Genomic DNA, 16984 nt, shown 5'->3' with positions numbered 1-16984 from the left:
TATTGCAATCTATATTTAAGATCTATATGAAGATATCTTCACTGTGGTTATCTTAAGATCTCTTAACTCTGGTGGGTTTTTCCCTAGATTCTTGGGTTTTCTGTATACATAATCTTAGTTATAGCAGAAAAACCCCTAATTTATTCTCCTCTTTGCCCATGTTTATGTCAAATTTTTTATTATTTTCTCACTTTTCATTTGCTAAAATTTCTTTGAAGTTGTATCAGGCAATATTGATGTAGGCATCTTTGTATACTTCTGATGTTAGTAGAAATAGATTTGGTGTTTTACCATTTATGATTAGGGTTACTATTGGCTTTTGTAAATGGTATTTATTACATGTGTAAGGGCTTTTAATTTCCATTTTGCTTAAGGTTTTTATTAGGAATAACTGCATTACTTTATTAAGTGCCTTTGAGCACCTCTTGCTACATGAATTTTCTCCAATTTGTTGATGTAAGTTGAGTCAGTGAGGCTTCTGGATATGAACCTCTGCAGCATTTCCTCCTATCTGCTTTTGGATATGTTGCTAGATTTTCTTTGCTGATATTTTACATCTTGCCATATTTTTCCATACTTCTTTTTTTTTTAATATAACCTATCAAGTTTCAGTATTGAATGTATACTCATTTAATAAAAGGAATTAGTATGTGTACCTTTTTTTCCTCTAACAGAATAAATAACATTGAAAATAGCTATTCTTTAAAGAGTACATAAAACCTACCTTTGAAACAAATTTTTTTTAAATATCTTTTGAGTTATCAGTGGATCTTTATTTTATTTATTTATATGTGGTACTGAGAATCGAACCCAGTGCTTCACACATACAAGGCAACTGAGCCACAGTCCCAGCCTAAAATTTGTTCTTTATCTTTTTAAACGATCTATTTTTAATTTACAAGTAAAAATTAAATGTATTTATTGTACACAATGTGAGATTTTGAATTATGTATACATTGTGGAATGGCTAAAATTGAGCTAATTAGCATATGCATTACCACTCTTTTTTGGGGGGGGTGAAAATTCTTAAAATACTTGGCAATCCTCAAGTGTACAATATATTGTTACTAACTAAAACATCACTGTAATCGATCTCTTGAACTTATTCCACCTATCTAAATTTGGCATCCTTTGCAGTCTCTGTATCTTCTCCAAGGGTAGATATTGAAGTCACTTTCTAGTCCTGGTCATTTCCAGTCATTGATCTATTGACTTTTTCCACTTCTTTTTTTGTTTGATATTAGCAATTTGAGTTTTTCTGGGAAAGTATCCCTATCCTCTAGGTCCTTTGCTATGTGAAGCAGATGTGAAATACCCTGTTGGATCTCATGGGTGCATTGTAGGGGAGGCATGCTGGGGACCAAACCGTATGTGCCTGCACATGTTCTTAAGCACTGAGCTGTGCTCCCAGCCCTTGTATGGCTTCTCATCTCTACTACAGTTGTGGTTTTGCCTCTTTCTTTTCTTCTTTTTTTTTTCCTTTAATCTCCTTTTTAAATGTGTAAAGGGCTTATTTTGTTTTGTCCTTTTAAAGAACCAATTTTTAAATTCTGTCTGCATTTTAAATTTGTTTCATTGATTTGAGCTTTTATCTTTATTAATTTCCTATTCCTGGTTTCCTTTGGTTTCTTTGTGGTTTGGATTTATTTTGTGGGGTTTGTGCTTCTTTTTTAAACATGTCTTTAGTTCTGCAATTTTTTGTCTTTTAACGGTGAAGACATTATGCGGCTGCTTCATTAAGTTTCCTTCAAGTAGAGGTTAATTGTGTCCCCTAAGTTTGGATATATTTTCCTTCTCACAGCTTATAATTTCCTTTTTAATTCCTTTTTTATCCAGGGTGATCTGGAAGTGGATTTAATTTCTGAGTACTTCCATAGGGTCTTCAAAGTGCATATATGTTAGCCCTTCCTTCCTTCCTTCCTTCCACCCATCCACATGATAAGTGTGAGGTGACCAGTTTTTCCTGAAGTAGAGAAATTAACTATATGCGTTGTTGGGGCTTTAAGACCTTATCACAGTAAAGAGGGGCTTCTCTGGGCTCTTTAAGAACTGTAACTTGCTGGGGGCTGCTCTCACATATCTCCAGGAAGAGAATCACTAAGCAGCTAGTTTGGGTTTGGGGGTTTTTTTTTGTTGCTGAAATGACCTGTCAGATTCCTCTTTGAAGGTATCATCTTTCCAGTGATCTTTTTAAAAATATTTTTTTAAAAGTCGACTACCTGAAGAGCATGGCACATAATAGACGATTCATGTTGAAAAAGCAAAATGCTTTTATAGACAGTAATACCTGTTTCTGGTATTTTGAGGTCAAAGTATAAAAATGCTCAAATCATTTTTCTTTTAACAGACGGAGTATGCAAGGTTTGAGAATGGCCGATTTGTATACCGAATAAACCGCTCCCCGATGTGTGAATATATGATCAACTTTATCCACAAGCTCAAACACTTACCAGAGAAATATATGATGAACAGTGTTTTGGAAAACTTCACCATTTTATTGGTAATTCTTTTGTTTCTTCCTTCTCTAGACAGATTCTGCCACAAGGCTTGCTTGGGATAGTAAGAAAGGTGGCTGGGGAGCCACCAAGGCCTTAGCCAAGGGAACTTGACTGTTGGATGGGGCCCCAGGTGGTCAGCTAGCAGTGGAACTCACAGCTTCCATCTAGCAAAGTTGGGCCATATTTGGGCTTGAGTTATTAGAAGAGAAGGGGTCTCATCTGGGGGTTTCTAAATTTGGCGGAACTGGAATTCAGGTGGTGTTAAAAAAGTGGTGACCCTAGGTTCTCAACTCCAGCTGCACGTTAGAAAGACCTAAAGAAATGTTTAAAATCCCAATACCCAGGCTGACCCTTGGTCCACTCATTCAGGCTCTCTGAGGGCTGGACGCAGGCATGTGTATTTTTTGAAATTCCATGGGTAATTCCAGTGTTAGCCACAGCTGAGTCTCAGCAGCTATGTAAAATGCAAATCATAAATGAGGCAGAAGCTGAGTCCATAGGTTTGCATTTCAAACATGCCTTGACTCACTTCATGAAGGATTTGCAAGGCCTTATAAGAGGTACCATATATTAAGAAAATATAAGCTCTCCTGCGAGAACTAGGGAAGAAAGTGTTCTTCACAAATTGAAAAAAATATGGCAAAACTTAAGGGGCAGCTAAAGGGAAAGGAAAAGATGAATGTGCTCAAGACCCATGACAGGAAACCTACCAGTCCCCCACACAGTGCAATACAGGGGATTTAGTGTTGTTTGACTTTAGGCCAACTCCTCCTGGGGACTTCATTTGAGAACTTTTGAAAGGTTGTGAGGCATAGCATTTTATACTTAGAAAATACACAGTAAGAGGGTTTTTTGTTTTGTTTTGTTTTAATAAGGCTTAAAAAAAATACCAAAACAAAACTTGATAGAAACAATTTCATTAAAGAGGTACCAAGATAATACTCCAGTCACACACGCAGCCCTCTGACAGCTTACTCTATTACTCTTTGTTACTAGGATTAAGAACTAGAATACTTAGAGTGGGAATTCTTTACCTGGAGTTTTGGTTCTATTTGGTCGGTGGTTCTTAATCAGTGATACACTTTCTTTGTTATTTTTAAGCACTCATTCCTAAACCTGCACCCCATTCCAAATCCTGATTTATATTTTTTCCCTATTTCCATAGTGTAAATATACCCCCCATGAGCAATTTCAAGCTACCAATTGTTGTCTAGCTCATGAAATTTCTTACTATTAACTATCACATTCATAAGCCAGTAGAATCCAGCTCCCATATACCACTGTTGAAAATAAAAAACAATCTGTTTTTAAAATTAAAGCCCTTCACGGATTAAAAAGTTTATCACGTATTAAAGAGTAAAGAGTTTATCCAGGACACTCTTTATAATCTGAGGCCTGGGCCCCACTCCAGATGAATCCCTGAGGTGGGGCCCAGCATCATGTCTTTTTGTTTAATTTTAAAGCTTTCCACGCAGTTGAAGTGAGCAACTAGGACTGAAAGCCACTGCTATAAGCAGACTGGCAAATGAGTTTCAGAGTTCACAGGGACGAGACTGGCATGCAACTGACAAACAGTTTTGCATGTAAGTGTCATATATTCTAGGGAGAGAACTTAGTGGATTCTCAAATATACCTACTTGCCTCTACACTTCAGAAGCCAGCAATCGGGAAAAAGAATTTGGAATACCTGTTCATAGTAGCTATTCGTTAGTATCTTTTCCTCTAGAGATCTTTTGGTGAAAACTGAGTGGTTCTAGTGTGGGCGCTGGCAAGGAGCAAGTACTTGTCAGAGATTTTTCTCTACTATTTAAAGAACAGGCACAGCAGCTTAGCATTCACGTGAGCAAGCTAGAATCCTGCTGTGGACTTAATAAACAGTTTCAGTTCTTGGTCAGAACTCTGAGTGGATGGCCACCACTTCTTGGAGGGCATCTTAGCTGATGCTTAAAAAACCAGCCTTGTCTGTTTCTGCACATTAAGGAAGATGTTATTCCCAGGTCCTGACTTTCTACCTCACAGTGCACAGTGGGATGAAATGGCCAGGAAATGTCCGAGTGCCTGTTTCCCACAGAGCCCAGGTAATCGTCAGGAGTGCTTTCTCAGGACATGTGGCTTGAACCACCATGGCTGTCCAGGAAACTCAGGTTCAATTAATAACTTTACAATGTGCCACTAAACAGTTAGACATTCCTTTGATATGAGGAATTGGTAACTACCAATAAGAATCTGCTGGAAATATCATAGCCTTAGAAAAACTGCAGTTAAGCCAGCACTCCTGGATTATGAAAGTCATGTCATCTAATTGATGAACAGGAGAAATTACGCTTTCCAGCTCTTCCTCAGGGACAGGCCATTATGAAATCTCCAACTGGACAAAGTTGGAGGGACTTTACTGGGTATTTTAGATACAATCCTTGTGTCATCAAGGCCAATTCCCGACCATGCTGGCTGATACAATGGGTTATCTGATTGCATCAAGTTGATTCAGAAGTTGAACTGAACCTGTCGATGTGGGGCCTAGTGACAACAGTGGCACAGAGCTGAGAAAGAAGGCAGTAGGCTGTTTTCTTTGGAGGTCACATTCAGACATAAAGGTTGATGGAAACATTTTTGTTTTCTTTTCTCTGTTGAATCTCAATCACGAAGCCTCAACGAGGTATATTCTTTCAGAGAAAATAGGATAGAGCCTCGAGGGTTCAGGCACTGTGCTAGATAGATCTTTTGCTAAGTGTTATGTTATGAAATTCTCACTACAAAACTATGGGATCATTTTTATTCCCATTTTTGTGGGTAAGGAATATTAGGCTTCCCCAGGGTCACAGATCCAATAATAAAGACTTGATAGAAAAACCACTTTGCAGGATAATTTTAGAGTCATGAAATCACTACATTATGACCTTGCACAAGGCATTTGAAGTCTTCAGACCTCAGTCTCTGCCCCATTTATAAGCAAAGGCTTAATCTGCATTCTCCACCTCAAAGGTAATGATTGAGAGTGCTTTAATTCATTCAACTAAACCACGGGATTAGATGTATTAGCTACTGAGAAGCAATGCAGATAAAGCAGAGTGCCTGTACTGTAGTAATCTATACCCTTTAGGGTGACAAAAGTAGTTAAATAGACCATTACAATACAAAGTTATGGTTGCTGGAGTACCAGGCATCATGGAAGTACATGGTGAGGTGGGGAAATTCTCAGGGCTAACATTTATGTTGCTTTGACAGATAGACATTTTTCAGATTTACCAAAAAGGGGGTTGGGTGTGTTCTATAAGTGTACACATAGATGTTGGGTGCTAGGGATGCTGTGGTGAGCTACCCAGGTAGGCAGCCATCCTGGGGTCTGACGAGGGGGAGGCAGGCATTCATCATGTTATCACTAAATGGATGGAAACTCTCCCTGGCTGGCGTCTGGCAGAGGGACTTAATGCTAAGAGACAGGATTGGACCTGGTTCAAGAGGATGGAGAAGCCTTCCTGAGGGAAAAGGAATTGAATAGGCCACCTGGAACAAGTTGAACCTTGAGCCGATTAACCCCTCAGCGCCTTCTCCAAGGGGAGTAGTAATACCACTCACTCATAGAGTTGTTGGAATGTCATATGCGACAAACTATAGAAAACATTTAATGCTTGAGTAGATGCAGAGAAGGGGGATCAATATGTGTTGGCTACTGTGTAAATTTCCATTCATTCAGCAAATATTTATTAAATGACCATGTGTGTTGTGCACTGAGCTAGTTACTGGGAAACATGGTCCCTGATCTTCAGGAATTTATAATCCACTGAATGAGATGGATATTTAAAGAAAAAAAAAAATCACACAATTCTTTAGGGAAAATCAGAAGCATTATGAGACTTTAGTCAGGGCATATTAATTTGAATGCCTCTAGGAAGCAAATGCAGGAAACAGCCTGACGCATAGGAGGAAAATAGGTCTAGGATGGGCCAGACAGGCTCTTGAATCTAGAATGTTTTCAAATACCAAAGTAATAGGAGAGGGCTGAGGCTGTAGCTCAGTGGTAGAGCACTTGCCTCATATGCATGAGGCCGTAGGTTCGATCTTCAGCACCACATAAAAATAAATAAATAAAATAAAGATATTGTATCCATCTACAAATAAAACAATATTTTTTTTTAAAAGAAAGTAACAGGAGAGTAATTGAAGTGGCTTGAGTAGGGAAGTATAGTTGGATTTGCATGTAGAAACTTCCTCTGAGGATGGCGTGGGGACTGCGACTGAGTGAGGAGAGGAGGTAGCAATGACTTGGGCCAGAAGCTGTGGCCACGGGGTGAGGAAGGAGATGGCTTCAAGAGCCATAACTGAAGAAGTAACAGATGGTGCTTCAGCATACATGTTGAAAGGTAAAGCCTGTGCCCACAGAAAGAGTGTCACTGGACATGATTCCACCTGTACCTTGTCCTTTATATGGCAAATATTTTGCTGAGTCCAGGCTCTGCTGGTGAATACAGTGATGAGCATGGCACCCACAGAGCTCCTGCCTGTCACTGGCTATTGTGAAACAAAATGTAGCATGAATTTAAGAATAAGGTAGGAGAAAGAATACATTTTAAATGTTTTCATCACAAAGAAGTATGTGAGGTGATGAATATGTTAATTAGCCAGTTAATCAATGTATACATGTACCATGATATCACTTATTATTTGACAATTTAAAATATAATTAAAATAGGGCTGGGGATAAAGCTCAGTGGTAGAGCACCTGCCCATATGCATGAGACCCTGGGTTTGATCCCCTTACGGGGTGGGGGTGGGGGGGAATAGCTGCATAAGTAAGTGTGTGTGTGTATATGTGTGTATACACAATAAAAATAATAAAGTAGGACACAATTGCTTAGGATAAATAGTTATACAGTGGGACAGAATGATAGAAAATTCCTTTAATTATAAAGAAATGGGGCCTCAGAAAATACCCAAACACATAAACCACACTGATTCTTTTGCTCTCTTCTTGAGCTTAGAAAATAGATGAGAGACCATCTATAAGGTCTTTCTTACTTATAACATCCTGCTTGGACGGGATTCAAGTTCTCGGAATATGTGTTAGATGGTGCAGAGGGAGGCCGACTGGATTCCTAACCCACTGATCTGACTTAAGACTGCTCTTCTCTAATTCAGTCATTGTCCTGGGACCCAGCGGGAGTGTGCCTTCCTCCATGAGGTGCCATATATATGTACCTTTTCTTTTCTTTTCTTTTTTAAACAGGTGGTAACGAACAGGGATACACAAGAAACTCTCCTCTGCATGGCCTGTGTATTTGAAGTTTCAAATAGTGAACATGGAGCACAACACCATATTTACAGGCTTGTAAAAGACTGAACATGATTATTTATATATATAGAATATCTGTATATACACACACCTATGTGCACACACACACTCTCCATTATTGAACGACTGACTGTAAACCTCACCACGTGGGTGGTGTCCTGGCCCCGAGGTCACCCCGACTTTTCTAAATCCTGTTTGAGTGAAGTCATTTTTTCATGTGTTCATACTATCATTGTAGCTGTGAAGTTCTGGTACAGTTGTAAAGAGAAATCGAGTTGTTTCTATGTGTTCTTCAGATCTGCAGCCCATAATTCCTCGGGAAAGGAAAACCTAAACAACCCAGGTCTCTCTCTGCAGAGACCTGTTTCTTATTGTGGTAGAAAATATTAAGACAGAGCCTTGCCCACGGGACATTTACTGCCTTTACACAAATGTATTTAGTTCTCTTTTTTTTTTTTTTCCAACATGAAATTCTTGTTTTAAGATACAAGTAAAATTAATCTTTAAATATAAATGTAAATTAGTACACAAAACTAAGAATCTTTAGACTTATCTTTGTAACTAATTAGGGTGGAAGTTATAAAAAGAATGTAATTCACTAAATTATTTTTTAAATGAAACCTTTCTTTCTTTTTGAAACCAAATGTTAAACTATAGCCTTAAGAAATGCTTGGTAGAAATATCCTAATGAGACAAATTTGTACTTCTTTCCTCAAGGTTAAAACTAATCTTCTAATCCATTAAACTCTTGAACAGGTATTACAGAGGAAGAAAACTTCACCCCTTATCCTTAACATATATAGTATATTTAAAAATGTAAAATTGTATTGTACTAATGTGATGGTTGATTATTTAATGAAAAAAGAAAAGATGGCTCTTTTTGCAATAAGTAGATAAATACTGAAAAATCTAAACTTACAATGTTTATAGTCTTGTGTGTGCAGTTATATTTTATATGGACAACCAAATTTTTTATTAAGAGTAAACATCTGAACCATTGAAATTTAATAGCAAAATTTTAAAATTGGCATGAATACTGCACTGTGAGCTGCAAAGTATAGAGAATCTTGTGGCTGGGAGAGAAATTTCAACAACCAAACAAGTAAAAGGCTCATCAGGTTTAGCAACTCTGCTCCCCAGAAAATTGTAAGTATCCCTACCAGCCTGTGGATAAATTCTTTATTTCTGGTGACCCAAGATGCGTAGGAACCTGATGTGACTATATGTGTATGAATGCCATCGCATATGTACACATATACAGACATAGTTATTCAACATTTGTAACACCTGTTTAGTGTTGCTCAGTTTGCTAGGTGCTGATACCTATGTGTATCTCAGTCTGCATCTATACTTAGATACGTTCTCTCTAAGGATATTCATTTTCTAGACATCTCTCAGTAAGATGCAATGGCCCTTGTATGACCTAGGTTTAAGAGGCCCAATGTTCGTTCTCTCTCTCTCTCTCTCTCTCTCTCTCTCTCTCTCTCTCTCTCTCTCTCTCTCTCTCTCTCTCCCCCCTTTTCAAACAGGCTCCTTCAGGAGGTTCTCTCTTTGGGAGAGATTCAACTTTCCAAACATATTCCAAAGCATTGCCCAGGCAGAGTTGGTTCCATGTGGCCGCGTGTCTTGGGTTATTTTCATAAGTGCTTCACTGGGGAGAGAAAAGGGGCTACCCCTCGACTTTTTAGAGGAAAATGATGATCTTATAACCATCAGGAATATGTGAACACAGTAGAACATAAAATAAGTTTTGTAAGGTGCAAAACATCACCAACACTAGAACATAGTTTACCACATCTGACACACCCACTTCCTCACCCCGGCATGTGCTCTGACCATGCTTATACATTGTCTCATATCTTGTGGTCATGAGTATAAGGGTTTGCCTTGGCTTATGATGAAAGGAAAACACTAGACTAACCCTCATGTCTCTCAAACACATCACTGGTCACTGGGAAGACCAGAGAACATGCAAAACTTTCCCACTTGGAATGCACATCCTTGCATAAACCAGCAGGGTGGTGCTCATCTTCCCTCCATACATAGTAAGGCCTGCCTTTGTTCCCTGGTTCCAAGCCAGCCTCTGAGGAATTGCCCTAGTTTTCTGCTCTTCTGTCTGGTCTTCAGCCCAAGCACTTACGTGTCTTTCGTGGTCATAATATTCATAATGGCTTCTGTCGGACACCCCTCTTAGGAAAGTTACTTTGGCTCCCATGTCTTGCATTTTTCCTCAAGGGAACTCCCCATACACATACACGACCCCCGCCCCCGCCCCCCCCCCCCCCCCCGACAAGGGCTGTATGAGTAGGTGCAAATGACCTCATGTGGTTTTAGAGCCAGTCCAGCCCAGAACTTCAGGGGCAGAGGTGTCTGGATTATCTTCCCACATGGAAGTGCACCTCTAATGTGCTACCAGGGGAACTCTTGGGATTCACTTTCAAAGCACAAAAATTCTAGAACCCAAGAAGATCAGCTACAGGATAAGCTCTACTAGCTGCAGAGAAGGCCATGGCTGGCCAGGTGTCTTCACGGGGTCAGACTAGGACCTCTTCTGCCTGGGTTCCCACATCTTTCTCTGAGTGTCCTTGGAGTTTAATTTGGGGGGTTTACCTAAATAACCTTGAGAATGACTCTTGATTTAAATTTGCATTTAAAACAGCTATAAGATTTTTTTAAAATTTTCCACTAAAGCTTTCATCAGGACAGATATTTTCCTTGTCTTAATTACTGGTCCAGTTACTCCAAACCCTTGGGCTTGCTTGTTTAGTCTCTACCAAATTAACCCTTTGGGTGAAACTTGTGTCGTTATACCTAATCCAAATCTCTGATGCTTCCTATATGGTTCTTCCTTCTGTCTGTGTTTTAAAAGTTTCCTAAACCATAATGAAGCCTTTGCAAAGCTAGTCCTCACCTCTCTCCCGGGTGCTCTCCCCTGGTGACCTCCAGTACCAGGTTTGCCTGAGACGTAGTGTGCTTTCACTTTGGAGCTCAGAGGCCAACTTTGCCTAGGGAGGAGCTGAAGAACAGGCCTCTGTTCTGTTTGCATTCATTTCTACCATCCTGAGAGGCCTATGCTAAAACCAGAGCCACTTCAAGACATGTCCCTGGCCAGAATCTCTGGCATGTCCAGGCTACCTGAGCTCAGCCTTGATGCTGTGGACATCTTGGACCAGATCATTCTTTGTTGTGTGGGGCTGTCCTGGGCATTATCAGAGGTTTACTAGTGATCTGGCCTCTACTTAGTAGCACCACTTTGCACAGTTGTCACAGTCAGTGTCCCATAGACATTGCCAGTGTCCCCTAGGGTACACAGTCATCCCTCATCAAGAACAACTGTCCTGCATCTTACAGGCCACATCTGTATATTGGTAATGGTTTCTCCTTGCATTTCACCTGTAGGATCTTCTCTCCTGGGAGCCTTTATCAGATCTTCAAGAGGCAGGTGGGAATATGTTGATCAAGTGACATTATGTCCATGTTTCCTCCTGCTTTAAAACTTCTCTGATTTGACCTTCAGCCCTTAGTTACCAGAGGCTTTGGGAAAAAAAAAAAAAAATCCCAGCAGTTTTTGTTATTTCTCATAAGTTCTTGGGTCTCCTCATCAAACCTTTAATCCTTCTGGTTTATTTCCTCCGGCTGCTTCTACTTTCTGCCTTATAGTCAGTGCTGTCTGTAGAACTTATTGAAACCTCTCAAACATTTTTTTTTTTTTTTTATCTTTGGGGATGGATTGGAGAAAAATCCATTCCAGAAGGGGACTTGCAGAGTTTTTCTTTCTTGAGCTAAGAGAGAGCACAACATACTACTTCCCTGCATTTTTTGAATGAAGAGGTTGAGGCCAGAGGAGAGATGAAATGACTTGCCTAAAGTCACCCAGCTGTCTGGTGACCAAGTAAGGCTGAGGACTTCTAGGGCGCTTGCCTCTCTAATCCTTGGCCTCTTCCACGCGAGGCCATTCTTCTTTGGTGCTCTATGCTTACATGATCCCTAAGAATATTTGGACAGGGTTGGTTCAGAAGAGAGGGGAGAGTCAGAATCCCCTGTGCAGAAGCACCATGTCACTCATGCTGCTTCTCCCGGGGTAGTGCTGCGCCTGACCGCGGCTGTCTGAGCAACCAGCACAGTAGGAAAGCTGATGAGCCTTTTCGCCTCCTTTGAGGACCATGCACCTGCCACAGGCTCTCAGTCAAATTTTTATTTCCTAAGCATCCCAGCAGCAAAGTCCTGCCCTCAGACCAGCCAAATAAAAAAGCAGTCTGAACACTTGGTGTTTAAAAGTCCCCAGGTGACTTTTAAACCCAAGTCTTCATTAGATTTCAATACTGTGGTGGCTTTAGCCATTGTTTTTGTACAACCGTCGATTATTTAAATCACACGAAAGTCAATTTTACAAACCAGGTACATATCATTTGTATAATTTTGTATATGCTCTGGTACACTACACCTGTCCCAACGAAGAGTAGAGCTGATTGTTTGTTGGTGTTCACACCTGTGACATTAGGGGGACATCTGCATTGCTGATTTCTCTATGTTGATGTTTCTGTGGCAAATCCCTGCACGTGTCATTTCTGAAAAGCCTTAAATCTTGGAGACGTCGCGTGTCGGGTCTGTAGTGCAAAAGGCTGCCTCGGAACCGTGAGCCCTTTTGTAAGCTGGAAGCATTTCTCTTACTACTGTTACTTTTTTAGGAAGTTTTCAATTCAGAGCTGCCAAAGCGTTCCAGTAAGCAGTGCCTTAGCAATACCTTAGTCGTACCGCCAGCCTTTTCTCGCGCCTAGACTCCCTGTCCACTTACCAATTGGCCCAGTATTTGAAACAGGACTAGCAAAAATTGTTTTTGTTTTGGTTTTGAAGCCCACCATTTTTCTTCAGTTCGGTAGGAAACTGACGACTTGGCCTGAAATCTGAAACCGGAATCCAAGTCGGTTCTTTGACCACTGCTCTCAAATGTATATACCAAAACAGAAGGTTGCAACTTTGTAGTTTACTATGAAAAGCAAATTGTACTTTTATTGTTGCCTTTTAAATTCATGACCAAATACTTAGCTATTTGTGAATCTTCTGCACTCCAGCATGAAAGTGCCTTTGGTTTGAGGTTCCAGCTTAGAAAAGGGCTGCCATAATAACGATAATTTGTAGAGAGACCAAAAATATTTTGAGATCACCGTAATGCCTTTGGTTTACCGGGATGAGTAACCAACCACAGGCCTCTATTCACAAGAGCACCACGTGGCCGCCACCTGCCTGCCAGTGGGGGCCCCACCACCACCCGCCATAGCACACCGCTGCAGGAGCGACCCAGAAACTGTTGTGTTTGTGTGTGCCGATGGCCCCGGCGTGCCGTGCCGTTTCCGCCTGTCACCCAGCCCTGCGTCCAGATGAAGGAATTTCCGCACAAACAACAGAAATCTTGGCCGGTGGACAGATATTACAGCTTTTGCCTTCTCCGTGTGTTCGTGTTCAGTCTCCGTGGAGACTCCTTTCCATTCAAATGACAGTGCGCACTTATCTGGTTTACACAATGACACCATTTCGAAAGTTGGAAGCCTCAAACTGAGATGACAGTGCAGAACAAAAATGTGTTAGGGTCATTACAATTGAAGTGTTCTTCTTAGGGCAAAAGTGTTGCCTCTGAGTGTTGTGTATGGATGTGCTATGAGAAACTTCCAAAGAGCACCATTCACAAATTTGGCATTTTCAAAGAATGTTCCAGCCTTCAAAGGGGGCGACTCCTTAAAAGTCTGTGTCGGCTTATTTCAAAACCTTGTGTAACATGGGAAAACTGATAGAGGTGAGGTTAAAAAAAAAAGGAAAAGGAAAAAGAAAACACCAGCCAAAAAGAAGCCAGGAAAAAAAAAAAAACAGTTTTTTTCTTTGCTAATATAGATGTAAAAATAACAGACAACTTTGAAAGCCTCTTAATTACATATGTTCCATGTGTCTCTACCTGGTGTCTTTAAGAAGAGCCTCTCTGAACTGATGTTTCAGGAGTGGTTTTTATCCTTCTATCCACCCCAAGTTGTGAGTATATATTTATAAAATTTCTGTGTTTAAAAAAAAAAAAAAAACACTAGCAAATGAAAAGGAAAATTATACAAGTTACAGTCAGCTGCTCAAATTCTCTGCTCCTCCCTGTCAGGACTATACCACAACTTGGAAGGAATTAGTCAAATGTGTGTTTTCCTGCTTCGCTGCTTTTCAGCTGTTACTGTGTTTCCTTTGACAATAGTTTTCTCCTAAACTCTTGGCTTTTGTCATTCAGAATGAAGGTTTTATGTTTCAAAGTTGACTACATTGCAGAGGGTAGTTTCACTGAAGTCATGCACCATTAAGTAAGATGAAATATTTGTATTTATTGCCCCACTTCCTAAGCTGTAATTGTTTACTCTGTGAATTAGTATCAAGTCACATGCATCCTTTCCAGTTTAGAGACAGCATTTCCACTCCCTCTCTTCATCATCAGATAGGGTAGATTCCGTTAGATTCCACCTCTCTCGGGTTGACTGTCTGCCTTCCACAAGGAGATTGATTCAGCTTCCCCTTTCTCTCAGAGAGGTGGACAGAATACAGGTGTCAATCAATTGGAAACCAATCCCTGGGTTTCTTTTTCTTTTCTTTTCTTTTTTTTTTTTTTTTTTTGGCATTAATCGTCTTCTGTGATTAGTTTCACTGTGTAAATTAGATATTAACTGCACTTCTTTCAAAAAAGATGTACATCTCCCTGTTACCTCCTTGAAATATTTACTTCTGTAGGCCTTTTTCAATAGGCTTCATGACTGCAAACAAGGAAAAAAAAAAAAAGTAAAAACAGTACGTGCCTGAAAAATGACAAAAAAAATTTTTTTTGTAACATTTAAAAAAGAAACCTGAATAGCCTTTACTTCTTTAATATGCTCAAATTTTATGTAAATTGGTTTTTGCCACGTGTGTTTGTTCACATTCTAAACGACTTAATGGATTCTCACAGTCTGTGTCTTCGTGTCGCGTGTGTAGGATGGGCTTGTGATGTAAGCGTTTCATCTGGTCAGTGGTTCCTTTGATATTGTACTGCTGTTGGGACTGGGCTGGGGAACCTGCCTGTGGGTAACTGGGTTCCTCTTGGGTAGATTGGAGAGGTTGGGGGTGGGGGCGGCAAATTCACACACATTTTCTCAACCTATTTGCAGAAATTTTCAAAAGGCATTTGGTTAAGCCTCTGGGCAGTACAGTATTCTTGTATTCGTTAACGTTTGTGTTTAGGTACTGGTACCTTTTTGTTTAAAAATGTCCTAAGTGTTGGCTTTAAAGTGAATTTATCTTTAGTATGATAGTTATATGAAAATTATAGGGTTGTGTGCAGAGAATTTTTTTATAAAGTGCTTTGTAAAAAAAAAATGTATTCTAGCTTTCGCGGTACATATGTGTGATAACTTTAATATCCATGACAGTCAAGTGCAATTATTTCATCACTCTAAAAATGCTATTTTTGTGTCAGTTCCTGCAGGTGTTTTCATGTCTTTGCAAAGTGACACATTTTGATGCCTTCTTGATAAAGTGGTAGACATTTTGTAGCTTTCTAGAAACTTTGTATTCATACGGTATCAATGAAAAATAAAGAAAATGAAAGTGTGGGTCACCTTTCTTATCTGCAAAAGTGTGTGTTGTTGAGAATGAAATGTGCTCTATGTGTTGTGGGGAATTATATGAAAGAGAGAGCAAAGTAACCAGGCTCAGTGGTGTGCACGCTTGTAATACCAGCAACTTGGGAGGTTGAAGCAGGAGGATCACAAGTTCAAGGCCAGCCTCAGCAACCTATCGAGACTTTGTCTCAAAAATTAAAAAGGACTGGAGATATAGCTCAGGGGTAAAGTGCCCCTGGGTTTAATTCCCCATATCTCTGTCCCACCCTCAAATATATAAAACAGAAAAGGAGGTTGAAGCCTTGATCTATTTGACATTATCATATCTAACAAAGTTTCTTAAAAACAGTCACAAGTCAGTCCGTCTGTTTGCCTGTCTGTCTCTTTTTAGTGCTTCGTTAAAATTGACAAAAACTGTGTTGGGGATATAGCTCAGTTGTAGGGTGCTTACTTAGCACATGTTCAGTGCCAACCAAACCCCAGTACCCCTGCCACACATATGCACAATTGACAGAAATTTTGCAGAACAACTTGTCTGTGGATGCCAGGCACAAACTGAGAAGCCAGATCCCATGGGCCACAGCAGGGTACAAAGGAAAAAAAAAACACACTAGCTGAAACATTGGGCATTTCTTATTAATTCAACTTGCTGGGCACACAGCAGGAACTAGCAGTTAAGCATGTGTGGGGAGCTGAGATGAGTACAGCAAGATCTCACCTGCAGCTGATTGAAGAATGTTGAGCTGTAAGCCCCTGCCTGGCCTCAGATCACCCCTGGGTTTGTGCCTCACCGGTAAAGCATACACATGCATAACAGCAGCGTCACTTAGTGTTTTCCTGAGCACTGTGCCAGTTGTGTTGGTACAATGCCCATACATTGTGTCCTTGAATTCTCATCAGAGACCCAATGGCATTGTTGCCCTGCAAACCAAGATTCAGAAATACTAGTTCATCTAAAGTCATGGCTAGTAAAGGGTGGAGCCCTAAATAAGGTCATCCTGACCCTTTAGCCTGGGCTTCTGCCTTTTGGTTAAGCCTAGGGGATAAATGTAGCTTGGGGGAAAAGAATTTTATTAAATCATAATGACCTTGAACTTCTCTGACAGTGAGACCAAGTGTACCTGGGATTCCTTCCATTTGTGAACCAGACCTCAGAGGGTCTTGCTTCTCCCTGTTTCCTTGAAATAACAGCCTGCCTGAAATCCCAAGAAGAACCGGAGGAGTGCACAGGGAAGAAATATTACTCCCTCTCATTTGCAAAAAAAAAAAAGTCTCTGCAGAGGGCTGCTGATGGTGAGGAATGCTCTTGTCCAGTGGGTTGCTGGGGCTAGGGGGAGGGGAACAGAGCATTTTGTTGAGGCTCTGTTGTATACTAGGCACCTCCCAACCCATAGACTCTAGGAGAAAGGAACCCTTTCCAGTTTTCCTGTTCCTTACAGATTTTTGATAAGGTGGGTTTTTTTTTTCTTTTTTTTTTGGTGGTGCTGGGGATTGAACCCAGGTCCTTCTGTATGCAAGGCAAGCACTCTACCAACTGAGCTATTTCCCCAGCCTCTAACGTTAAGGTCTTAAATATT

General features: G+C 40.4%; 1 protein-coding gene across 9 annotated transcripts in view; it reads left to right on the top strand.

The window, feature by feature from the left end:
- Tead1 (TEA domain transcription factor 1) overlaps positions 1 to 15421 on the top strand; it is a 254028-nt gene extending 238607 nt beyond the window's left edge. For all 9 annotated transcript variants that reach the window (XM_040284731.2, XM_021727347.3, XM_078046466.1 and 6 more), the window contains 2 exons: positions 2348 to 2500; positions 7723 to 15421. In XM_040284731.2, coding sequence (XP_040140665.1) covers positions 2348 to 2500; positions 7723 to 7836 — 267 coding nt within the window. In that variant the 3' untranslated portion in view covers positions 7837 to 15421. The remainder of the gene's footprint in view (positions 1 to 2347; positions 2501 to 7722) is intronic.
- The last annotated feature ends 1563 nt before the right edge of the window (positions 15422 to 16984 follow it).

The sequence above is a fragment of the Ictidomys tridecemlineatus genome, chromosome 4, assembly GCF_052094955.1.
Source record: "Ictidomys tridecemlineatus isolate mIctTri1 chromosome 4, mIctTri1.hap1, whole genome shotgun sequence".
Taxonomy (NCBI): domain Eukaryota; kingdom Metazoa; phylum Chordata; class Mammalia; order Rodentia; family Sciuridae; genus Ictidomys; species Ictidomys tridecemlineatus.
The sequence above is the reverse complement of the archived record's forward strand: the minus strand, read 5'-3'. Positions and strand labels throughout refer to the sequence as shown.